Here is a 26268-nt window from a genome sequence, read left to right as displayed (position 1 = left end):
AAATTGTGACAGGAACATAATCCAAGTTTTGTGGTGAACCGTAGAAATAGCGAAACAAAATTTGTGGGTTTTTTATCTGCGGTAGAGCTTTTCATTTTTAAACTGGAGTGGGAAAACTGAGAAATAATGTTTTGTTTTTATTATTTCTTTCCATTTTTTTTTCCTATTGAAATGCATAGAAAGCAAAATTGTTTGAGGGAAAAAAATTACATACAATGAAAGCCTAGTTTGTCTTGAAAAAAACAATATATATTTCATTAAGGTGTCATAAGTAGAGATCGTTATTGCTGCTTAACTACTTCAGCCCTCAGTCGTTTTCACTTTATGCATCCGAGCAATGTTCACTTCCCATTCATTAGCCTATAACTTTATCACTACTTATCACAATGAACTGATCTATATCTTGTTTTTTCCGTTACCAGTTAGGCTTTCTTTGGGTGGTTTTGCTAAGAGCCACTTTACTGTAAATGCATTTTAACAGGAAGAATAAGAAAAAAACGGGAAAAAAATCATCATTTCTGAGTTTTCAGCCATTATAGTTTTAAAATAATACATGCCTCCATAATTAAAACTCACGTATTGTATTTGCCCATTTGTCCCGGTTAATACACTGTTTAAATTATGTCCCTATCACAATGTATGGCGACAATATTTTATTTGGAAATAAAGGTGCATTTTTTCCTTTTTGCATCCATAACTATTTACAAGTTTAAAATAAAAAAAAAAAATAGAAATATTTAACCACTTCACCACTGAGGGGTTTTACCCCCTGACCACCAGAGCAATTTTCACCTTTCAGCGCTCCTTCCATTCATTCGTCTATAACTTTATCATTACTTATCGCAATGAAATGAACTATATCTTGTTTTTTCCGCCACCAATTAGGCTTTCTTTAGGTGGGACATTATGCCAAGAATTATTTTTTTCTAAATGTGTTTTAATGGGAAAATAGGAAAAATGTGGGGAAAAAAAAAATATTTTTCAGTTTTCGGCCATTATAGTTTTTAAATAATGCATGCTACTGTAATTAAAACCCATGAAATTTATGTGCCCTTTTGTCCCGGTTATAAAACCGTTTAAATTATGTCCCTATCACAATGTTTGGCGCCAATATTTCATTTGGAAATAAAGGTGCATTTTTTTCAGTTTTGCGTCCATCCCTAATTACAAGCCCATAGTTTATAAAGTAACAGTGTTATACCCTCTTGACTTAAATATTTAAAAAGTTCAGTCCCTAAGGTAACTAATTATGTATTTTTTTTAATTGTAAATTTTTGAATTTTTTTTAATTACAAAAAAAAAAAAAATGGGGAGTGTGGAAGGTAATGAGTTAATTTTGTGTGTAAAAGTCATTTATTTGTATGTGAAAAATGTGTAGGGTGTAGTTTACTATTTGGCCACAAGATGGCCACAGTAACTTTTTGCTTTATTGCGACCTCCAAGCCTCCTTCCGGAAGCTTGGAGGAAGAATAAGGAGGCTGGACACGTGAGTTTCTTCTCACAATGATCGCGCTGCCCATAGGAGAGCAGCGGGTCATTGTGGGGCTTAGATCAACGAACGGGAATGGATTTTCCCGTTCATTGATCTCCGGGCGAGCGGGCGGCGGCGGTTTTACTAGCGGCGGGCGGCGTGTTTACGAGCGGGAGCGCGGACAGCGTCGGGAACGCGGAAAGTACGTGTTTCTCCGTCCCTGGTTTTTAAAGGATGGAAAAAGGGGCGGAGAAATACGTACGCGCGGGGGTAAAGTGGTTAATCTTTACATTTTAGACCCTTAGGTAAATATTTACATGTTTGTTTTTTTATTATTATTGTAATGTGGTTTTTTTTTTGTTTTGTTTTTTTTTAATATTAAACATTTTATTTGGGTGTTTTTGGGAGGGTGGGATGTAAACAGTAATTTTTTTTTTCAGTAAATATGTGTTGATTTTTATTTATTTTTTTTACATTTGGATGTAGTTTTACTTTTTGGCCACAAGATGGCAGCCATGAGTTTGTTTACATGACGTCACTCTAAGCGTAACACGTACGCTTAGAGGGATGCATGAGCCAGAAAAAGCAAAGCTTCCGAGAGAAGCTGTCGCTTTTTCTGCGGGGGAAAGGAATCAGTGATCGGGCACCATAGCGCGATTCACTGATTGCCTGGCTAACGCACCGCGGGTCGGGAGCATGCGTGCACGCACGCGATTGGCCGCGGGAGCACGCGGACATGACCTCCTGGATGTACCTAGTACGTCCAGGAGGCGAAAGTAGTTAAATAAGGACATGGCTAAAATGTAAAAACTGCTCTGGTCCATAAGAAGGAAACAAGGTCTGGATGCGAAGTGGTTAAAAAAAAACCCTTTTAACCTATCGCATTTTTGGGTGGTGTGGTTACACATAATGGCAGTTGTATGCTTTCTGGTTTCATGTCTGCCAGTAGTAAAGATGACGTATGTGCTGACTCATTTCAGATCAAATATGACCAAATTACATGGCTAATATCAGTCATTTCTTGATCTCTTTTCTATTTTTTAACTTCTCACTTTGCAATATATTTTTTCCCTTCTTTTGTTTTAGTTCCTCTTTAATTCAGGTGTGCTTTGAAAATAGACTTGATGTGACCTTCGGGCCACCTGTGAAATGTCTTTTGAGATTGTGGAGGCCAGGGAGGCTCCAGCACTGGAGGAGAATTGCTGTATGTTCTCAGCAGGAATGATGGCCTTGTAGGCCTGCCAGGGCTGTACAGGGGTTGTAAAGCAACTCCGTGACCCAGAACATTTCCAGCTCGGGGATCCAGTCTGTGTCTTCTCACCCACAACAAGAGCTGTGGAGGTCATCATTAAAAATGATTAAAGGACCACTGTCATGGAAATCTTAAAATCTTATAAAACACATGCAAATAAGCACGTCTCTTCCAGAGTAAAATGAGCCATAACTTACTTTTCCCTTATGTTGCTTTCACTTACAATATATGACAGAACCGACAGGTTTTGGAGTAGCTCATCTCACGGGGGGGGGGGGGGGGTTCTCATGGTTTCTTTATTTTCAAAAGCACTTAGTGAATGGTAGTTGCTCCGTCCAACTGCCAAGAAAGTGTACAGTGAGCAGGGAAGCTGGCCAGCATCTTTAGATAAGTCTTTTTCAGGGAATGTCTTTTATAACAAATAAAGGCCATGCTGAGAATCCCCTATGGAGAGATAGACTAGCCCAAAACCTGTCGGTTCTGTCATATTTCTACTACTTCCTGTAAGTGACAGCAATATAGGAGAAAAGTAATTTATGGCTCATTTTACTCTTGAAGAAACATACTACTTGTTTGTATGTGTTTACATGTTTTTTAAAGAGTCTGAAGCGAAATTTTTTTACTAATGTTACCTTAGCATTCGCATCAGAACTCTCACCAGCGCTAAACCGCCGCATTCCCAGCGAAAAACGAGGGCTGCAGACCCCCCAAATCCCCGGGGTGGTTGAAGGACGGCGCTTCCTGGAAGGGGCAGAGCTCTCTGCTGTAGCTCTACCTCTCCTGCCATCAATCGGCGCGCATCGCCGCCTCTCCCCACCCCTCTCACTCTTTCTTCACAGAGAGGGGCGGGGAGAGGCGGCGATTGACAGCAGGAGAGGCAGAGCTACAGTGAATAGCTCAGCCTCTCAGGGCAGCACAATGCACGACCAAGTTGGTCGTGGATGTTTGCCCGGGGATTTGGGGGGTCTGCGGCCCTTGTTTTTCACAGGGAATGTGGCGCTGGTGAGACTTCTGAAGCGAATGCTAAGGTAAATATAGCAAAACAAATTCGCTTCAGTCTCTTTAAATTTTTAAGATTTTTGCGACAGAAGTCTTTTTTTTTTTCTGTGTTGCAAGGGATGAGAGCAGTCATCTCTATATACAAATGAAAGTCCCGTACACACACTAGATGAACCTCCGCAAAGGCAGTTGTTAGAGGAACTGTAGTGAAAGTAAATTAATAGTCTTATTTTTTACAATATTAATTTGTAGATTATTTAGTCAGTGTTTGCCCATTGTTAAAACTTTCCTCTCCCTGATTTACAGTACATTCTGAAATTTATCAAGGATGACGACATCTGTAGTTCTGCCAGGTGATCTGTACGGATGTTTGTTACTGAGAGTTCTGTGCACAGAGGGAGATACTGGTTACTTGGCAGTTTGAGACGGCCGTTACTTCCCATATTGCAACGCGATTCGCAGACAGGAAGCTGTCAGGACCATGGACATGACATCATATTGTGGGAGGAGTTTCACCACAATATCGCCTACACAGACTCCGCCCCTCGAACGTTCTATTGATCTATTCAAGAAAAGTTAAAGATTTCTCGTGCGAAAGTGGGTATCGGCTACTAATTGGGCCAATTGGGATGAAGATCAATCCTGGGTTAAAGTTCCTCTTTAACGACCGCCTCTGCCAAAAATCCAGCATATGTACAGCTGCCCCGAACTCCTCTCGGACGCTTCACTCTGGCAGGCTGACAACTGAGAGCATCTTTCGCTCCACTTACGCCAAATCGCCGGAAGGGTGTACGAGGGTGAAGTGGTGGAACAGAAAGTGCAATGCAGCTGGCTTTCAGAACATTAAAGGGAACCTGAGGTGAGATGTATTTGGAGGCTGCCAAGCGCCGGAGCTGCCAAGCTGTGTGTGGTATTGTGTTAACTGAGGTCGGAAAAATATCCAACCTTATCACAAGTCTGCACACAGCACAGCTCCCCTGCGCGCTGTTTGCAGTGAATCGCATACGGAACTAAAGTGGCAGGTGGAGGGGGCGGAGTTAAGGACCCATAGAGGGGAGGAAGAACTGTCACTTCCTCCCCGATCATATTCGATGTTCTGCCTCGGTCAAAGACTGTGACTGAGCAGAACTGGGTTACAGGGGGCACAGGAAGGGAGAGGATGGTGCTGTGTGCTAGTCGCAGCACCAGTAATAAAGCAATATTAAAAGTTTAAGGGAGGGGGGAAGAGGGTCAGGGGTACTTTAACCTCCCTGGCGGTACGCAGATGCAGTGGCTGCGTCCGCGGGAGGGATTTTTTTTAGATAAAAAATGTTTTCTATTTGTTAGCACTAGGCTAGCTAATTATGTGTGGCAAGTCCCGCGACACCTCTCAGGACCTATCCCCCCCCCCCCCCCCAGTCAATCGCCGCTGGCAATATTTACCTGGCCACGATCCCAATGAGCTTCACTGTTGCTATGGCGACGATCGGACATGACGTCATGCGCAATCCCGATCCTCCCCATAGCGAAGCCTGGAGCTGATTGGGAGGCTGCGCCATCGCGGGATCCCTGGGGGGGTACGTATACCATCGGCGATCGGTGGGGACTGGAGGGACTTGCCGCACATAGTTAGCGAAGTGCTAGCTTAACAATATGAAACCGTTTTTATTTTTTTAAAAATCCTCCCGGGGCCATGTGATCCCCTGCGTCGGCTAGCCTGACACTGTATCGGGCTTACCGACAGGGAGGTTAAGGTATGTATTCAAATTTGATCCCGAGCTTTGGCTTGGGATCACTTTACATTTACATGCTGCCCCATTTTAACATTTGATTGCTTCATTTTTACTGAGTGGAAAGTGCAGACCATCCATTTCTGCAATGAATCCAGCCTCTGTTTACACTTTACAGAACTCCATGAAGTGTTGTCAGATTGGAGTTTAAGTAGAATTATTTTTTTATACACCTTAAAATATTTGTTCCTTTTTATGGGTCATTAGCTGTAGAATGTTTTTTTGTTTGTTTTTAATGAAGTGGCTCCAGTTAGTTGTCAGATCACCTCATGAGAAACGGCCAGATCTCCTCAGTGCCTGACTGCTTCAGACACAAAGGAAACCACAAGTTTCACAGACAAAGGGGAATGGCTGCCTGAAATGTGTGGCCAGTAGATGAGCCCCCTCTGGGCCTCCCCGCCACATGGGGTGGAATGGAGCTTCCCACCTCCCTGACTTCACAACATCTGGAAATGGCTGAGACACATGCAGTGATTTACACAGGCAGGCAATAGAGAACACATGTCCAGAGCAGCCAATTAGGTATTAGCTGTGAGAGGACACTGGTTTTGACAGTATGCAGAAATAATTAACTAGAATGTTTTTAAAATGCTTTGAAAACGAGCTTTTGTGCGGCAGTATTATGTGCGATTTTGTATGCGGTTTCATAAATGCATGTGATACAAATAAGTGTGACCCTAGCCTTAAAGTGGATCCGAGATAAACTTTTACTCATTGCATAATTGTGTTCCTTTCATATAGGTTATAGGGCGTTCCTCAAGCCAAATACTTTTTTTTTTTGTTTTAATACTCTAATTCCCTATAAACTAAACCAGCCTCGTCCACAGCTCCTCCGGTGCATTGACACTGAGACCCATGTAGCAAGGGCTTATGGGAGCTCAGTCTGGGCAGGAGGAGGTGTTACTAGTTAGAGATTTCGGAGGAGAGGGGAGTGAAGTTTTCACAGGCTGAGGGCTGGAGATGCAGATCAGCTTGCCTGTGTGTAATGATCACAAACAGAACATGGCTGCTGTCGTATCACAGGAAGAAATAATCATATACTGTTGAAGCTGCTTGCAGCTAGATTTGTTGATATACAGACAAGTTACTGGTTATAGTTAGTTTTTCACCTCTGATCCGCTTTAAAGTGTACCTGTGAATTAGGTTTTATTTGATGAAAACTTTAATAAAATTCTCTTAAAAAAAATGCATACCTTTTGCTTCCTCCAGGCTGATTGCTCCTTCGCCGCCCTCCGCTGCTGCCTGGATCATCCGCAATCCGCTTCGGAAAGTCCTCTAGTCGGGGCCAGTTGTAGCAGGTGCAGACTGGCCCTGCACACCCTCCCGTCCCCGGGAGCGTTCTGCATAGTGGGGCTGCGCAGGCGCTGAATGTTCCTGGCAACAGGAGCGCCTGCGGCTTGGCATGATCAGTTGGCCCAGACTAGAGGACTTTCCGGGGCTAATTGTGCAAGATCCAGGCAGCAGCAGAGGATGACGAGGGAGCGATCAGCTTGGAGGCAGCCCCAGTTATGTATATTTTTTTTCTCCTGCTCCATCTCAGGTTTACTGTATATACTCACGTATAAGTCTAATTTTTCAGTACAAAATATGCTGAAAAGTTACACCCTCGGCTTGTATGCGAGTGAGTGGGCCAGAACGGATGGTGGAGCAGGTTTTGTTGCTGGTAAAGGAACATAAGGAGCTTGCACTAGTGATCCTGCTCTTACAAGCTGCCTCCCTGCTGTGTCTGCCCCCTCCCATCCCCTGCAACATGGTGTGCAGAGTGCACTGCTCAAGACTACTTGTGTCCCCTGGCTTGTGGCGTGTAGCATGCAAGCAACGTGCACATCTGGCTATGGGGAGGGGGGCCGACTTGCACTGGGGGCACATCTGGCTACTGGGGAGGGGGCTTATATGAGAGTCGATCTATTTTCCTGGTTTCTGAGGGAAAAGTGGGTACCTCAGCTTATACATGGGTTGGCTTATATGTGAGTATATACGGTACTTTAACGTGACACTTGAGCAAGGTTTTTTTTTTTTCCTTTCGCTTTTATAAAAGACAGATACTCACCTATAGGAAGGCAGACTCTGATAAAGGCTTCCCTGTCCTCTGTCTGGGCAGTCTCTGTAGTGGCAGCAGGAGGGCTCTGGGCTGTTATATGTTGTTGTATAGCTGATATCTTCTCTAGAGCAGCCAGAAACAGAGGGTCTAAACGGACGGATCATTACCGGGTACTGTGAGGTCTCCCCGCTCCAAATTGGGAGTTTTACCGCTACTCATTTGCATCCTTCTTGTGTTAAATATTCTTCTTAATTTGCTAGTTTTGCCCTAATTGCTTCTCTTAGAGAGGTTAATAGACGATGGTGGAAAGTGTGCTAATTGGTGTGTAATTATTCGCTGTGAGCGTATTAGACAGCTGACGGTACAGCAGGCGCTGCACTGGGGAATTGTGTGCCAGGACAACATAGCATTGTGTTTCCTTTGCATTATAGACACACTCCACACCCAGCCAGCAGCTCTCCGGATCCTACACCGATGGCATTACATGGGGTCCAAACATTCTGCCCCAGCTGTCATACAAAAAAAAAAAAACTACAAAAAGGGTAAAATCAGCGCATCACCAGGCCGCCTCTGAATGGCTACCTACAGAGATGTGCTGAGCCCCCAAGAGGCAACAAACGCTCCTTGAATCCAAAACAGAAGCTCTGCATATTGCACTAGTTGCAAACATATAAATGGGAGCAGCTGGCCGTAAGAAACAGCTCTTCTTAGGACAAACTGCATCCCAATGACTAGCTGCATAAGTGTGAAGAGCCTACTTATAGGCAACGTGCACACCTTGCACTCAAACCAGATGCACAAAGTTACCATTGTTGGAGGGTGTTATGGCCCGTACTCACGGGCTGCAGAAGTGGCCTGTCGCCAGTACACGTGAGCGTGCTAGCGACAGGCCGGCGACAGCTTCTCTCCAGGTCCCTCCGCGTACACACGCGGAAGAGGGACCAGCGGCGAGACGGAAGCTGCCGCCGACGTTCCTCCTCCCCCCGCCGGAAGCTCCATTTACCTCTATGGAGGTTGCTGTCGCTAGTCCGCGTACTCACGCGGACTAGCGACAGTTGCGGCGGAGGTGCGGCGGTGACTGTTGCCATGCGATTGAAACTTTCAATCGCATGGCGACAAGAGCGACGGGCGACAGTTCGGGGTGCGCGCGCGTGCAACGGCCCATACTCACGGGCGACCTGTCGCCGCAACACGCGCGCGCCGCGTGTTGAGGCGACAAAAGTCCCTCGTGAGTATGGGCCATTAGATTCCAAAATAATTTGCATGTAAATCATCAAGTACTTGACCCTCTCACCACGATGAGGTCATACTCTGTGGGAGGGGCCCTAACTTTTACCTAAATGAAAAACATGCATATGCATAACCTGGGTGCGACTAGACGTGAAGGTTATAAACATACCAAAAAGGTAACACCAGGCCATCTCTAAATGGGTACCTACAGGCATGTACTGAGCTCCCCCCCCCCCCCCCCTAAAATACAACCCTTTTGGGGAGCCATTTGTAAAATCGTAAAAGCTTTTGGTGACATTAAAGAGGACCTGAACAAGACAGAAGGAAAACAGAGAAATGCACCCTGTATATATTTAGAGCGTTTAGCCTGTCTAATTCCACCCTCATCTGCGACTAATCACAAGATGTAATTTTATTTTCCATCTATGTCAGCTGACTGCCACAGGAGAACAGCAAATTTGGAACAGCTAACACAGGAGGCTAACAATGTCTGCTTCCATGAAAGCAGGAAGTAGACACACCACAGATTTGTTGCAGGATTTTTTTCGGCTGTAACAAATGTTTTTCTTTAAAGGTTGTTATATGCCTCTACAATCAAGGATTGGGTAGGGGAACTAAATTCTTCAAAACCTGCTGAAGATGTACATTGCTTAGTGTCCAATAGGGAGGGGAAGTTAAATCAGACCTGGCTATTTCCTTTTACACAATACCAGTTGCCTGGCAGCCCTGCTGGTCTATTTGGCTACAGTAGTGTCCTGAATAACATCAGAAACAAGCATGCACCTAATCTTGCCAGATCGGACAATGTCAGAAACCTCTGATCTGCTGCATGCTTGTTCAGAGTCCATGGCTGAAAGTATTAAGCCTGGTACACACCATGCAATTTCCCATCAGATAGATGGGTCAATAGATCATTTCTGACAGATCCAATCAGATTTCTGATTGATTTTCTGATCACTCCTATGCAAATCGATTCAAAAAAATGATTGGAAATCAGATTAGACCTGTTGGAAATTATCTTTGCGACCAATCTGATGGGAAATTGGAAGGTGTGTACAAGGCTTGAGAGGCAGAGGATCAGCAGGATAGCCAGGCAACTGGTATTGCTTAAAATGAAATAAATATGTCAACATTTATATCCCTCTCACTACAGTTGTCCTTTAATTTCAAGCTGCATAAAATTTGCATTACATGTGCATGCAAGCCAGAATTGATAGCTTCTCCTTGGCCATCAGTCGGAAGAACATCAGTTGTCGCTGTATTTACACTGTAAAATACCCATTTAATTAAGAAAAGAAAAGGCGGGAAGAATGCGGCTCTGAGGAGATTGTAGACATGTCAGTGTGGTAAAATTCATGCAGCCAGGAACTGCCAGCTGACCGCGTGTTTCTCTCCTTTCAGGTGACCTTTGACGATGCCGCCATTTATTTCTCGGAGGAACAATGGCACAGCCTGGAGGACTTCCAGAAGAAGATCTACAAGGAGCTCATCAAGGAGATCTACGAGACCATGCTGGCTCTGGGTTGGTGCCTCCCCCTCTTCCCTGTATACTTTCCCATTATGTTACTTTGTGCTACCACCGAACTGCTCCACCTAGAGGACATGCAGGGGATACATCTCAGAATAAGATCTGCTGATGTAAACTGTGCCGTTCTGACCACATTTCCCCCTGAAACTCTCCAGCCTAGAAAGGCCGAGGTTTCTGTTTGGTGTGGTGATGAGATGTCCAATCACTGCACTCTATGCAAAGTACTCCATGGTGATTCCTGAATGCAGCATTATTCCTGAGCAGCTTAACCCTTTATTTAGAGGCTTTCAAGTGCACCAGGCCGATTTATTTTAGCACATTTCTTTTTTTTTTTCTTCTTTGTTAAATTTCCTTACTATTAATTAGTACTGCTGTAATGTGTATTTATGGCCACTAGGGGGCAGTGTGAGACAATACCACAGGACTTCTGTTTTCAGTTTCTATATCCTCTGCTAGCAGAGAAACATCAAAGCATTCCAAGAGTTTACAGCCCTGGCTCGGTCCTCTATCTTGCACACTTTCCCCATGTGGTTGCCTTCATAACGTGGGCAGGTGTGTGACAGTCACACATGCCCACGTTACACTGGCAACCACATTTGGTTCTTAATTCGCTGTCCCTGATATTTTAACTTCAATGACTTTGATATGCAAATCAGGTGACTCCGCCGGCTACATGCTTGCGAGACTTGGCTGTTTCAGGCTCCATGGTTTTCACTTTCTGGTTTCCGTTGTCATGTGACACTGACTCCTCCCACTAATCTCCCCTTCTCTCCTCCAGGATATCGCATCCCCAAGCCAGAGATCGTGTCTCGCATCGAGCGGGGGGAGGTGCCATGCATTGACAGCAGCGCAAAGCCCAAGCTGGATGAGCCGCAGGCTGGAGGCAGCAAAGGTGACACATCCTTCATAGCAGTCTTCTCTCTTCCCTTCCTGTCAGAAAAACGAGCAATACCACATGTATATTGTGACTGCTGGGCTGCCGTGTATGAGCGCATCACACATTGCAACAACCTGATTGGCTGACTCAGCAAATCTTCCATCTTGTCCACTCAGAGTTTGGGAATGTGCATATCTGGCCACAGAAGTAGGACAGCACTGCTTTTCATGTGGCCAGGCTGCAATCCAGTATTAATAAAGTTTTTTTTGTTTCAACCTCAGATATGCTCTTGTGCTACGGGCTATGGAAAAAGAGGTAGTTAAATCTCCATATGCTTCAGATTTAAAATCATAGTGGGCAATCGTTTGAGGTAATTGTGACATGTGAGCACTCTAAAGCCCCTTTTTACACATGCCTTGCAAGTGTGCGTTGCGGTCACCTGTTTTCCCGTAGCATATGAATGACGTTTTGTGCAATGCGATGGGGGCGGAGCATCGCACTGCAAACGCACTGGCCAGGTGTAAAACCAGCATAAAGCAAAGCTCCTATTAACAATTTTAAATTATGTGGGGGAGGGTCTGAGGATCTGTTTACTGATGTCTGTTCCCACTGGGGAGATCCCGCATCACTTCCTGTGATGTCACTTGGGAACAGGAAGTTAGTGAAGGATTTGTGCTGGGACATTGTCATATACAGATACTAGTTTACCAAGATAGGTCCTGAGAAAACTAGAGTGGCTGCTTAATAATTAGTCAAGGTCCAGCTACTGAATTAATTGGGAATTCTGATTGGCTGCTGCATTCGTCTTTGCTCCTATCTTGATAAATCCACCTCTGGGTTTTTTTTTCTTTTGTTTATTTCCTCTGACCTGGAAGTCAAACTCATGACCCCATGCTTCACAGTCAGGGCAGTACCTCTGGACATTCTCAAATGACTCGCCTCTGATTTTTAATAATATTATGAAAAATGATGGCATCTGTCAGTTTTCTAAAGGTGTGTGGCCAAAGTCAAACTCTGCACACTCTATCATGCAAAAATGCTCAGAGCATACCAGCTTCAAGAATGCCACCCATACAGGAAATTTGACTTTGCGGCCATTGATGGGAACGCTTAAGGATTGCTCCCAAAATGTTGCATGCCGCGATTTGCGATTGTACTGCAATGAGTGGGACCACCACCACAGGGAGCCACTGGTGTAGCATTTGGCAGGTTGCCGGTAAAGTGCAAGCATTGCAAAATCGCTACCAGTGGGTCCTAGGCCTTAAGACATGCAGGATTGTGTGCGGTCATCACAGAGGCTTTTCAGGGTTACTCATTTCATAAAACAAACAGACAAAAAAGTGACAGCGCTCAAGGTGTCTGGTTGTTTTCAAGTCTGGTTGTTTTATGAAATGTGTATACCATTTATTTGATGAGCAGCACGAGGATTATGTTTTTATCGTTAGATTAGTGTTAGGTCTTCCCCGAGGGGGTCCGTCACCGCAGTGGGGAAGTCTATTAGGTAATAATTTGTGCACACATTATCAGTGAAGCTAACACCCCCCCACCCCACCCCCTTTGCCTGTAGTGAGAGCTAGGTGTGTAATATTGTCCAGTTACTGGAGCTCTGCACATCAATGCAGATAAATCATTCAGGTATAAGTTTTGTTTGAAAACACTGCCATGTCTCCCACTGTGCAAATTTTCAGGGTTACTGTGATCCTAACATTAGCCTTGTAAAATATGCCTGATGCAAGTGTACTATATGGAAACATAAAATTCAGTTCTTAGGACCCAGTCACACCTAAAAGCACAAAATGACGGCAATTACTGCTAGCGATTTGCGGGAGTGATTTTCTCGCGATTAACGCAGAAAAATCACTGGACACTGCAGTGTTTTGGGAGCGATCGCGATTAGTGGTGCTATGCATGCTAATCACGAATCGCCGGCAAAACGCTGCATGTTACACGTTTGCGGTTAACGCTAACCGCAAACAAACACTGCCATAGGCTTACCTGGACTAGCAGTTTTTAAAAACCACTAGCGTTGTGCACTGAGCGGGAATCGCGCGATTCCCGCTCAAGTGTGAATGGGGCCTTATAGTTCTTATAGTATAGTGTGACAAGCCTCATATACACGTTAGATTTCTGACATCCAGAATGGATTGGGAGACAATTCGTGGCAATACATGGCTGTGGCTGTACAGATGTGTCGCTATCCTGCACACTAGTGATGTGTTCTGTTGCTGGGGGAGGGTGGGGGGGTGCAGAGAGATGGTGCACAACAGAGGAGGCAGTTAAGGAGGAAGAAAAATACATTGAGCGTTTCTTAGGCAAGATGATTTTGTCAGAGCGGATGGGAGGGTCAGGGGCAGCTGTATACATGCTGGACTCTCGGTTGAGTTTAATAGTGTGTGTAAATATAATTGTAATTATTATTTTATTTAGCACCATCATCCTCCCGCTTTAGGGCTGGTTCTCATGGACGTCTGCTGTGATTTTGCTCGGCGCCTCGTTCAAACGCTGCGTTTAACAGCTAGCTTTTGAAGGATTTTGGGAAGCTTTCAAGGCTTAGCAGTTGGGGTCCATACACTGATTTCCCGGCGTTTACCGCCTCCGAAAGCTGTATGTTGCTTACGAGACGCAACGCCGGGATCATCCACCAAGCTTTCGTGAAAGCCTGCAAAAGCCAGGTCTAAACGCTCCCATTCGCTTGAATGGGACAGCGGTAGATACGTGGCATCCAAAATGCTGCTTTTAATGCCTCAAAAGCATCCTTGTGAACCAGCCCTTAGATTCTCTTTGTGGTTGTTGTTGAATTCTTTGTCTCAGTTGGGGAGATTTTGCATCACTTCCTGTCCCTTCCATAATTGTAATATAAACCCTGGGAGTTCTGGGGACAGGAGATGAGCATCAGGAAAGTCTTGACAGGGACTCTTGCCCACTGTTCAGGTTTTTTTTTCCTCTCTGTGCCCGTTGGATGTACCACTTCCTGTCAGAACAGGAAGTATGGGGAATTTTGTTCCAGATGGGGATACAGGTATAAAAAAATCAATCTCCATGGCAATTAAAACCAAAAGAATTGTTCCTTGGTGTTGGGTTTTGGGAATTTTTATAAATTAGATTTTTAGAGCAGTGAAAAATGAAGGATCTCCTGTAAATTTGGTTTCATCGTTCTGTACAGATGCGGAACCGGTGATTAAAGTGGAGCGGGAATCTCCGGAAGCTTCCAGCCAGTATCACCCAAGTGAGATCTCCTCATCACAGGAGAGGGGCGGAGCCGTCTGTCCTCGCTGCGGGATGTGCTGCAACAATCAGTGCGGGATGGCTTTCCAGTGGAATGGTCAGGGCATGTACCCAGGGACCCCGATGGACGGTAACCACAGGAAGCCCTACGTCACCCCTCCACCGCCATACTTCAACGGTAATCCCATATCACCAGGATACAGCAACCGAGTAGAAAGGATGCCGCACCCCACATCTCCGATGGGATACAACAATCCTGGAATGGTTCCACTCTCTCCACACTATCCTGGCTATCGAAACGTTGGCGATCCCAATAATGCATTTCCATTTCCAGAAAGACCTGGGAATCCAATGTATGGAGGATTTGAGGTTAACCAGCCAACACAGATGGGTCAACAGATGGGTCAACAGATGGGTCAACCGATGGGTCAACAGATGGGTCAACAGATGGGTCAACCGATGGGTCCACCAGGAAGTCACTTGACTGGTAGGTGTCCTCTGTAGACACTATTATCAGTTTGGTAACATCAATAGTAATTATGTCTTTACTTGTCATATGACCTGTGGCATGTTTGTCTTTTTTCTCTTATGTTGTATTTTCTGAGGAAACCTCTCAGTCATCCTCCACACCCTAATGTTTAACAAAAATCTATCCAAGATTACCTTGTTTTGCAGCAGGGCTTAAATGTTACAAAATTGCATAGTTATTTGGGTTGAAAAAAGCAGGGTTGTGGAGTTGGAGTCGAAGAGTCGGAGCAATTTTGGGTACCTGGAGTTGGTGGTCTCATGAGTCATCGGGTGATTTTTTTTTTTTTTGTATCAAATCTACAGCCCTGGAAAAGACATACGTCCCTTGAGTTCAATCAGAAAATAAGGCGCAACACTGGCCTGCAACCTCCTATCTCAGTTTAGCCAGAGGACGTAGAAAAACATCTTACATGTTTGTGAACCTCTTTGAACTTTCAGTATTTGTCTATAAATATCACCCGGACTGTAAGCCCTTTCCATACAAGGCCTAAAACGTGATCATGAGAACCCAGTTAAACAAAACATAATGCATCAATCTGCAGAGGAAATTGATCCAAAGTTTTAATCTCTTTAGTCTTCTGTCCTACCATATGATTATGTATTTACAGAGCGTTGACATTTCCTGCAGCACTTTACAGAGTACATAGTCAAGTCATTAAGTTCCCAGAAGAAGCGGACATTGTAGACCCTACCACAGTTACAGTTTAATTTTTCTACCATAGCTTGAAGCTTTGCACACACTCCAGATTAATGTCACCCGCAGGGATCGATCTGACAGAGGGGCTTCCAGCTGGTTGGATGAGTAGAACAATGCATTCAGCTGGTCATTTGGACAACCCTAAAGATCTCTAATGCCAGATCTTTAGGCAAAGTTGGGATGCTCCTCTACATAGTCAGGATATTTGCCCAAGGTTGTCTTTCTCAGCCGAGTTTAATCTAGCGTGTGCATATAGTTTTAGGTGGGAACCAGGTAACCTATCAGTATGTTTTCAGGATGTATATAAAAAAAAAAAAACACAATGCCAAGAAGGACGCGTATGTAAATACAGGGAGAATATAGAAACTCCAGGATGGTGTCGTGGCCCAGATGGGACTCAAATGTGGCACCTTATAGTACATGTTTTGCCCCTCAAATTACAAATGTTTTTATCATCAGGTGTCCAATCCAATGGTGCTTTATGGACTAGTTCTCTAAGCAGTTGTCAGATTATACAATTTGCAAACCAGTGAACCTAAAGCCTGTTAAAAAAAATGAGATTAACTCACCTGGGGCTTCCCTCAGCCCGCTGCAGCATATCGGTGCCCTCGCAGCTCCGGTCCGATGCTTCTGGACCCGCCGGCGAACACTTCCGGTTCGGCCGTCGCCGGCCGACAGGCATGGGAACGCGAGTGATTCTTCGCGTTCCCAGCCTGTATATCACTCGCGTTCCCATGCCTGTCGGCCGGTGACGGCGAAACCGGAAGTCGTCGCCGGCGGGTCCAGAGGCATCGGACCGGAGCTGCGGGGGCACCGATCGGCTGCAGGGGGCTGAGGGAAGCCCCAGGTGAGTTAATCTCATTTTTTTTAACCGGCTTTAGGTTCACTTTAAAGAAAATCTGTAAGAAAAAAAGTGTGCCCCTATGGGGTACTTTCCTTGGGAGGTGGAGGCCTCTGGAGGCTTTTCCCATCCTCCTCCGTCCCAGCACTGTCAGCCAACGGAAATCCAGCTTGTAGGCGGTGCTTGGCTCCAGAATCATAGCAATCCTGTGTGAGCCTCGCGCAGACGCAGTAGCAGCTTTCGTTCAGGCTCAGGCAGAAATAGCAGAGTCCGATCGGATCCGCTCTACTACGCAGGCGCGCGGTGTCTGTGCCTACACAGTACAGCGGATCCGATCAGGCACGACTATTTCTGCCTGAGCCTAAACAAAAGCTGGTACTGCATCTGCGCGAGGCTCACACAGGATTGTTATGATCCTGGAGGCCGGTGTATCTTCAGCGGCTACCAGTGCTGGAGCGGAGGGACGGAGGAGAATGGGGGAAGCCTAATTAGGATCTAGAGGCTTCCCCCTCTCTTTCAGTGTAAGCTTGGTACACATGGTAGATTGAACTCACGGGGCTGATTTGGCTTTGAATGTAGTCTGTAGGTGTCCTCAGATCTCTTAAAGATCCTGTGTGCCACAGCAACAGTTGAGCACCTTGTTCCCCTCCTTATCCTGCTGTTGTCCTTCCTGCCCTCCTCATAGCAACAGAATGCGCCGCTCAGCTGTAGTCCAATAACGCGTTGGTGCACATTTGCGTGTGTAAGGCCTCTTGCACACTGCACGCGATTCCGATTCAGATTCCGCTTTTTAATCTGTTTTTACATCAGATTCCGATTTGCAGTGTGCAGGGAGCAAACTGCAAATCAGAATCTGAATCGGATGTAAAAACTGATTAAAAAGCGGAATCTGAATCGGAATCACTTGCAGTGTGCAAGAGGCCTAAGTGTCGCTCTAGGCATCAAGTCCTGATCCCTTTGGACAATGGCTATTGATTGTGTGTACATAGCTCTACTAAAGCCTCATCTACACGCGTAGATGAGGCTCCGATGGTCGGATCTTGCGACCGCCGATTCCCTGCTCATTCCCCGCGAGGGGACAATGGCAGGGAATCGAGGGGAAGATAAGCGGCGCGGGGACGAGCGGGTATCAAATCCGTCGCGGGCGAGCGGGGACGCGGCGGGTACGCGAAAGAGGCGATCCGGCGGCTAATCAAGCCGCCGGATCGGAGCCTCATCTACGCGTGGAGATAAGGCTTAAGCATTTGCCTTATGCTGGATCCACACGGTGCAATTGCGCACTCTATTTCCCGCTCGATTCCGTCAATTCGTTTATTTCCAACATGTCCGATTTGGATTTCAATGGATCGTTAGGTCGATTTGGCATACTTTGCATGCGAATCGACCTAACGATCCATCGAAATCCAAATCTGACATGTTGGAAATACACGAATCGAGCGGGAAATCGAGTGCGCGAGCGCACCGTGTGGATCCAGCATTAGTTCCGTATCTGTTTATTTGACCGGTGTCTGATTGTTGACCTGATTAACCTTAATAAATCCAGATGGGAGAATCTGGGCGGGGATTACGACTAATAAGTCTGTAAACCAAGAATAAACAATCCCACAAGCCAGGAGGGGTTTTTCAGGAACCATCTCCATTGACTACAATTAGAGGATAAACTCAAGATAGGCACCAGTTTAGCCATAATTGTTTGAGTGCCAGGTTGTTTTGGTGCAGACATGGGCGTAGCAGTCCTCTCCGTGATGCCTCTGACGATGCAAATTTGTTCATGGAAACAGCTGTAAGGTGGGGGGGGGGGGGGGGGGGCGCTTCCCATCTGGGGCCTCCTCTGGCTTTTCCATCCGCGCCCCAAAAAATGTTTTATGGCAAAAGTAATAGTGGTGCCCGCACTGTGATTTGTCTAGGTGTATGGGCATAGCAATCACCCCTGCAACCTCTGCTATTGCAGGGGGGCCCTCCACCTCCCGCTACCAAACCGCAAGTGCAGCCAATTAGCAAAGAAACCTCCCCATTCACTCATGAAAACCATGTGCAGGAGCTGCTTCACAGCAGAACACTTTGCTGCCATTTGCCGGCTCCCAATCCCGTGGGGTTTGGGAACAAAGTGGGCCCCATGCTATCATTTTTTTGCAGGGGGGGGGGGGGGCTATTAAGTCTAGCTACACCTCTGGGCGCAGATATAGTTTTTAACGTTGGGATTTTGGAGCAGCACCCTCTTGGGATCAAACAGATCATCAGGGGGCTCTATATGGCTGATATTGTGGTGAAACCCCTCCCACAGTGTGATGTCAGCGCCTCACAGCACTGATGTACTGCCATCACACTGTGGGAACCCTGTTGCATTGTCAAAAATAACAGCTGTTTCCAACTGCCAAAAATGCAAGCCGCAACTCCTTCCTGCCGTGGCAGAGGATATTCCTGAGCTGACACCGCTGAGAGATCAAATTTCACTTGTGATTAGTCACAGATGAGGGGGGAATTAGACAGGCTAAACTCTCTAAATACATACAGGGCGCATTTCTCTGGTTTCCTTCTGTCCTGTGCAAGAGTTCATGTTCACTTTAAAGGACACATGAGGTGAAAATAAACTAATTAAATAAACAATTGTATCTATCCTCCTTCTCCTAAAAATGACTTAAGATATTCCAGTTTTATTTAATATTTAAATCTACTTAAGTTTTTACTGTCTTGCTGTTTTTTTGCTCAATGACACATTCATTGAAGTATGCCAGAGCTAAAATCTATGAACTATTGATCCTTTTTATCTCTTTCCTGCTCTCAGAAGCTATTTTCTGCTAGGAAAGTGTTTTATAGTTGTAATTCCTTATCCGTGAATTCCTTATCCTTATACTGTAGTCTGACCCAGTCCTGACTCGGACAGGAACTGCCACTTACATACCTGGTGTTTAACTGTTTCAGGCAGAGAAAGAAAAAAGGAACACAGCCTAGTTATTTGTGTGCTTGGCACTGTACATTCACATCTATCTCATCATGTCACCTTGGGTATCCTTTAATAACCTCTGCAGTGTTCTCCCCAGAATTTTTTCCCAGCCGGGTGGCATGAAATAGTATCTGGGTGGCATAAAAAAGTAGCAAGGTGGGGCTGTATGAAGGAATGCAGGGCCGGTGCTTCTGTGCTCTACTCTGCTTACAGTATAGGAGGAGGTGAGCCGATGACAGCCGGGTGCTCCTAAAAACTAGCCGGGGGGAGCATCTGGCTAAAAGAGCCTGGGGAGAACACTGCTCTTATATGAACCTTTTTAGCTCCAGAGCTTCTGGTAGTGCTGGGCTGGCCATGTGATTTATGGGAAGCATAGTGTTTGGCTGTAGCTCCACATAGGGTGCTGCATAATGATTCTCCTCAGTATGAAATAAGGTGGCGGAAGGTACTGAAAGAGGCAGAATATTCCTATTGGAACTTGTCTGCCTTCACAAGGAAAAAATCTGCCCTGCGCTTTAGAATTTGTCAGCCAGGAAGAAACCTCAGTGTTTCTCAAGGGGGTATTCCTGAGCTCTCCGTCTGGAGATCGTCACAAGCTGTCCACCCTTCAGCTGTACATTAACAAGCTCAGCTACACGCCAAAGAAGCTTTTATGGGGAGCTAAACATTTATAGCGGACCTGAACTCAGAACTTCTTCTCTGCTCTAAAAGATACACCACTGCATAATCTTTTAAAGAAAAACATTTTTGTTGTAACTGATACAAATCCTGCAATAAATCAGCAGTTTGTCTACTTCCTGATTTTCATGGATGCAGACATAGGGTTAACATCCTGTTTACCAATTTATTCTCTGCCGAGGCAGTCAGCTGACACAGCTGAGGGATCAAATTACAACCTGTGCTTAGTCACAGAGGAGGGGAAATAAGGCTTAGCTCTCTAAATACGTACATTGTGCATTTCTCCGTGTAGTCCTCCTGTCCTGTGTCAGAGTTAAGGTCCAGGGTGAATTCAATTCCTACCAGGACCTCCATTTCTCACAGTGGTCTCATCTCGGTCTGATAATGGTTTGAGCCAGTGGAGAGGTAATTGGCTCTGCTGAGTGGGAGTGGTAAATTCCTGTGTTTAGTTCAGAGATGGAGAAATGGGTATGAAAATCGAGAGCCTGCAAAAAAATGTCTAGGATCTAGTTCCATTGACAAAAAAAAGCAAAAAAAAAATATACAAACTGATGCTGCCATGGATAACAGGCAAACTCGATACTCCTAAAATACATCCGTGTTTGGACTCATTTGAATCAAGAATACCACACAGTACATGTACGGTAAAGTGCAGAAATCTGTATAGGAGTCTTGTCACTACAAATAAAACCAATTAAAATGTCTAATATAAACCGTGGAACTAAGCTCACAGGCAACAAGTAGAGATGTCGCAAACGGTTCCAGGCGAACTTTGAGGGTTCGCGTTCGCCTGCATCAGGCGAACTTTTGCGGAAGTTCGATTCGCCCCATAATGCTCTATTGAGTAAAACTTTGAGCCTCCATATCCCTGTCAGCAGACACATTAGTGCCAAACACACTGGTTTCACTGCTGTAAGCCCACCCACCCTCCCTCCTCCAAGCAAGGTCCTTATACCATTTGACTCAGTTGTCTGCCTACACTAATTAGTTATGGGACAGCTGCTACAGAGATTTTAATTAGCCTCTTGTGGGTCTCCTCCCACCTCCCTTCTACCCTTCTACCTATTCCCTCCCCCCTCCTACCGGAGGGAGGAGGGTCTCATCTGCCAGGGAATTATCCTATTTCAAAAACCAGTATACATCATACCATGGCTGGGAATCGAACCCAGATCTCACTGTGTGGTGGGCAAGCACACTAACCACGGTACCACTACAGTAGTACCTGAAGCTGGCCTAAAATGTACCATTTATGCTCAATTCAATAGAAACATTAGGTTGCTTAAAGGAAACCTTAACTGAGAGTGATACCCTCGTATGCGTCATCACGTAGAGGACGTGAGGTCAGAGAAAGGGCGGAAGTACCACAAGGGTACTACCGCTGAACCGCCCGCTGCCCGGCCTCAACGCGTCTCCTAGTCACTGCCAGCCAGCCACCAGGTACTATTAACTTTCCACAAACTTTTTTAATGGGGAAGCGGGCAGAGGGGGGGAGCGCTAGCGGAGGGGGTGGGGGGATTCCCCCCCCCCCCCCCCCGCGATCGGGGCATGCTCCCCCCTTATGCCTGCGACCCCATAGGGGGGCCGTATTCGGGCGAACAGGGCCCTGTTCGGGGGGGCATTGAGTAGTTCGGGCGAACCCGAACTAAAAGGCCGAACACCATCAGGTGTTCGGTCGCACTCGAACAGCACCCGAACAGGGTGATGTTCTGCAGAACCCGAACAGTGGCGAACACTGTTCGCCCAACACTGTTGTCAGTCACACCTGATGGATCTGCCCAACAGCTGAATCCAGACTGGACAGAAAGCAAGTTGTACTGCAGTGTCAAGGACACTTGTTCACCACTTTGATTCTGTACACTGTTTATGTATCATCCTGATTGTTATTAGAATTTACGTTAAGATTTTGATTTGGCCCACCCAGTATCATTGTCCTTTATTGTATTAATTTTTATACTTAATGTTATTTACCCCCCTTCCCCATCCCCCCAAGTTACACGCAATACCTTATCATTCTGTAGTGATGTTTAGTCTTTTGATAACCCTTAAAGTGACACTGAAGCGGAAAAAATATTATGATATAATGAATTGTATGTGTAGTATGGATAATTAATAGAACATTCGTCGCAAAGAAAATAGTCTCATATTTTTATTTTCAATTCTATCGTTGTTTTGTTTTTTAATAACATTGCATCATTTTCTAATATTTGCAGTTTACAAACTACACTCCGCATTCTAAATGATTTCACATAGCAGGCTAATGAACTTTTGAACTTTACTCTGCAGGAAAAAAAAAAAAATACAGTGACAGACACTTGAGATAATAAGCTTCAGAAGACAGAGCTCTCAGTGACTTTGAAAGTTGTGGAGCTCAGAGAAGCTCTTTTGCATAGATAACTGGAGTTTCTTAACTCTTCCTGTACTGGAAACAATATTAGACTCCTATCTCTGCTGCTAATGTTTTATTTTTTTAGCTGTACTACACATACAAATCATTATATCATAAGTTTATTTTCACTTCAGATTCCCTTTAACTCTGTAAATGTTGGATTTAGATCTTCTAAGGCTACTTTACTAATAATTTGTATATTTTCTTTTTTTCCCATCTTAGCTGCAGATCATGATCGAAGTAGAAAAGAAGCATATCTACATGCTCGGGAAGCGCAATTCCAGGACAGAAGAAACGCAATGCCCCCCTGCCCCGGCTGTGGGAACTTCTGCAACAATCAGTGCGGAGCAAGCTTTCAGTGGGAACAACAGAGGCGACTCCACCACGCTGGAGCTATGGAGGCAAACCGATACGCATCTCCATCTAATCCCTATTTCAACAACGCCGCCAACCCTGCAGCCTTTTCAAACATGCGCCATCCATTAAGACACGGGACCCCTCCTGCGAATGTCCAAGGGAACCCTGCTATGATTCAGTTGTCTCCACGGTTTGCTGGATACCACCGACCTGGAGACCCAAAGTCACCCAATGTTCATCCTGGAAAGCTAGAGACTTCGTCAGGTCACCCCCACCATGGAGGTAGTCCAGCAACTGCATCTCCTCACGGACCGAACCAAGGCAACAAGTATGGGACTATGCCGGCGAACGTTGGTGGCAATCACAGAAAATCGCAGTCCATGTCTCCTCTTGCTGCCCTAGAAACCATGCCAATGATGGCTGTGAGCAGCCCAAATACCTCAACTGAACAGAGAAGTAGAGCTCCAACTTACACTGTGTCCAGTAGTGACAGCAACAGGGGGCCCCAAAACGTAACAAACAATAAAAGACTTGACATCTATCACTGCACAATGCAGGGCGGAAAGGTAACCAAATCCATCCACGCTGCCACACCACCGACTGTCAACACTGGGCAACCTAAGCCCATGGAAGTGACTGGTAATAAAAACTCTACTCCACCACTTTTGGTCAACCACACTGGCAAATATACCCGTCCGTTGTCTGCATCTGGGCAGGAAGCTGGTCGGGCAGCCACAGGGGAATTCATTGGAGGGAAAAGACCATCACCCCAGCAGGTGTCTGACAGTGGTCCTCCTGCCAAAAGGGCCAGCCCTACAATCATCATTGTTGATTGTGATGAAGGAAAACCGGCATCATCCACTCCAACTGGTGGAAGCAGTCAGAACGTTGCTCGAGCTACACCTCCAACTTCGAGGTCAGGAAGTCTTCCTTCAACTCCAGTGGTGATCAATGACAGTCCAGAGTCAAAGAAATCACCTACCCAGGAAGCCAGGCAGACTGTTCCTCCGATAACCATTAGCAACATCCGAACTTCTGGTATTTTCACACCACCTCTTTCCAGATCTAAAAAGGAAATGAAAAATGACCCTAATGCCATCATCATAATTGATGATAAAGATACCGATAGCGAGGTTATGCAGACTTCCGTTTCAAAAGCTTCTAAAAATGAGGCTCAGAGTTCAACTCCTGGGACACCTCCAGTTAGGAATCCTAGTGTTCCAGGTGATCCTCCACCGCCCCAACCCCTAGCCCCCAAACCTCCATCCCAGGGAATGCAGCAGACTGCTCCAGTCTTGCTTAATAAAGTTCAGGTTCCACAGCCATCACCGATCATTGTTACTGGCAATACAGGTCTTGGCAACCAGTCTCTACCGGTCAATGGCAATCAGAGCATCATGTTGACCTTTCCTGTTACTGTTGGAAGTTCAGGTATTGTTCTCACAGCTCCAATGAATGTTGGAGAAAACCAAATGTCAGCTGTTAACTCAGCCCACAGAGTACAAGTGAACCAGAACCCTCGTTTTGTACAACCAAATAATGTTCCCATTAATGTTACACCCGGAAATGTTAATGCTAAAGTAGGTCCAATGACAGTAGCGTCTCTTGGTAGTCAGTCCAATAGAATCACGTTGTCTGTACCACCTGGGCAGCCAAAACCTATCACTGTCAATGTTAGCCAGCCTGGCAATGTCACCGGTACCCTCAGTTTAAGTAATGCCAACCTCCAGAATGTTAACAGTGGGCAGCTAAAAGCTGTTCCTGTCTCTGCAGCTGGAAGTCAGTCGGTGGGTCAGCCAATCCCATTGTTTGTGGATGCCAAATCTGGGCTTATCCTTACTGGTCCAACAGTGGCTTCCAAGGGTGCTGTATCCTCCGGCATCGGAAATGCTACTGTGGTCACTGTTAATGGAGGAGTAATGGGAGGAAAGTTGGCATTTAGCAACCTCGGCCCTGTTAACGTCAATGGACTTGGCAACACAGCGTTTATTGCAGTAGACAGACAAGTGGGCATTGGGAACAATTCTTCGGTTGCTGTTGCCAATAACCCCTCCAATTTCAATAATAAAGCAGCACTGAATATCAACAGTCCTACCATCCTGACTTTAAACGGCGGCCTGAGCATTGGACCTCAGCCTGTTGGTGCACCCATTGCGAACATCACTTCTGTCAATACAGGTAAAGCCGTACAGGTTGCACCAGCTGCAGCGCCCGCAGCTGTTACTGGTCAAAAGAACCATGGGATTATCATTAGAAAGGTGGGCGAGCCCAGCAGCATCTCTCAGAAACCTCCGCCCAGCAAGGAGCCACCAGTACTTGTTGTAGAGAGACTATTTAACTGCAGCGAGTGTGGAGAGAAGTTTAGCTCCCTCGAGAACTTAATTAGCCACCAGGCAGTTCATAAAGGGCAGAACTCTTCAACAAATGGCAAAACCACAGAACCAACCTCCAAAGACAATTGTGACAATGACGTTCTTCCAGGTGGAGCAGATGATGATGCTCCAAAGATCTTATATACCACACAAGGAGACGATGGCAGCACAGTGTACGTTGTCACTGTCTAAACACTGTTTGTTGAAGACTATCAAAGCTCCTAATTTTTGTAGCAGTATTCTGATTTTAGATTTTTTATTTTTTTTGGTTCATTTTAAATACTTTTATCTGCGTTTTTTATTCCTTTTAAAGTGAAAAGTGATTGTTAGAGTATTGGACTGTCTGTGTCATGTCTCTTGTCTAGATCCAGCTGTCTCACCTGTAGAAGACTAGAGCTACGTGTTATACGCTGACAAAAATGCCTGTTAAGTGGTTACTTCGCTAGAAAGGAAAAATATAACCTTTTTTGCCGAATCTAATGAAATGTTTGTGTAAAAAATGTACATAATGCAGCATTTGATAATTTCTTCACTTTGTAGAAGAGAACGTTAAGTGTGATCTGCCCAAGCCTGGAGCAGAAACTGACCCAAAATGGGCTCTTTAGATGTAGAAAACGCATTGCCTGGCTTACAGTTGTGTTGTCTCTCTATATACAGATGTTTGGAGAGCTGTGAAAGTCTTGTTGACCATCACTGTGCCTCCAGAAGAAGATGAGCATTGTCCTACAACTATTAAAGCCTAACTACCAGAACAAAAATTATTTCTGTTTTGTATGCTATGGAAAGGAGTTAAAAGCTTTTTTTTGTCTTTTGCTGCTGTCTGTGTCTCCATTGGGAATATTATACTTTCTGTCCCTTGACCTCCATGTATTCAATATAAATCCTTGTAGTCTGGGAGACAAGAAATGAGACTGCAATGAAAATGTTAGAGGTCTACCTTATTGTTCTGCAAAATGGGTCTTTCTTGTTGTTTTGTCTGCTGGAGGGATTTATCGAGAAAATTGGTGATATTCTCGAAGATGGGAATACGAACGGCAGTGAAAACCTAAAAAGAGGTTCTAACCAACTTTCCA

General features: G+C 45.4%; 1 protein-coding gene across 1 annotated transcript in view; it reads left to right on the top strand.

Annotated features, from left to right (window-relative positions):
• LOC137518069 (uncharacterized) overlaps positions 1–25953 on the top strand; it is a 62036-nt gene extending 36083 nt beyond the window's left edge. The window contains exons 2-5 of the mRNA XM_068235313.1: positions 10164–10284; positions 11069–11182; positions 14331–14879; positions 22689–25953. Of these exons, the coding sequence (XP_068091414.1) occupies positions 10164–10284; positions 11069–11182; positions 14331–14879; positions 22689–25387 (3483 nt within the window). The 3' untranslated portion in view covers positions 25388–25953. The remainder of the gene's footprint in view (positions 1–10163; positions 10285–11068; positions 11183–14330; positions 14880–22688) is intronic.
• Positions 25954–26268: the final 315 nt, after the last annotated feature.

The sequence above is a fragment of the Hyperolius riggenbachi genome, chromosome 5, assembly GCF_040937935.1.
Source record: "Hyperolius riggenbachi isolate aHypRig1 chromosome 5, aHypRig1.pri, whole genome shotgun sequence".
In the NCBI taxonomy this organism is placed as follows: Eukaryota; Metazoa; Chordata; class Amphibia; order Anura; family Hyperoliidae; genus Hyperolius; species Hyperolius riggenbachi.
This window is presented reverse-complemented; position numbering and strand designations above follow the sequence as displayed.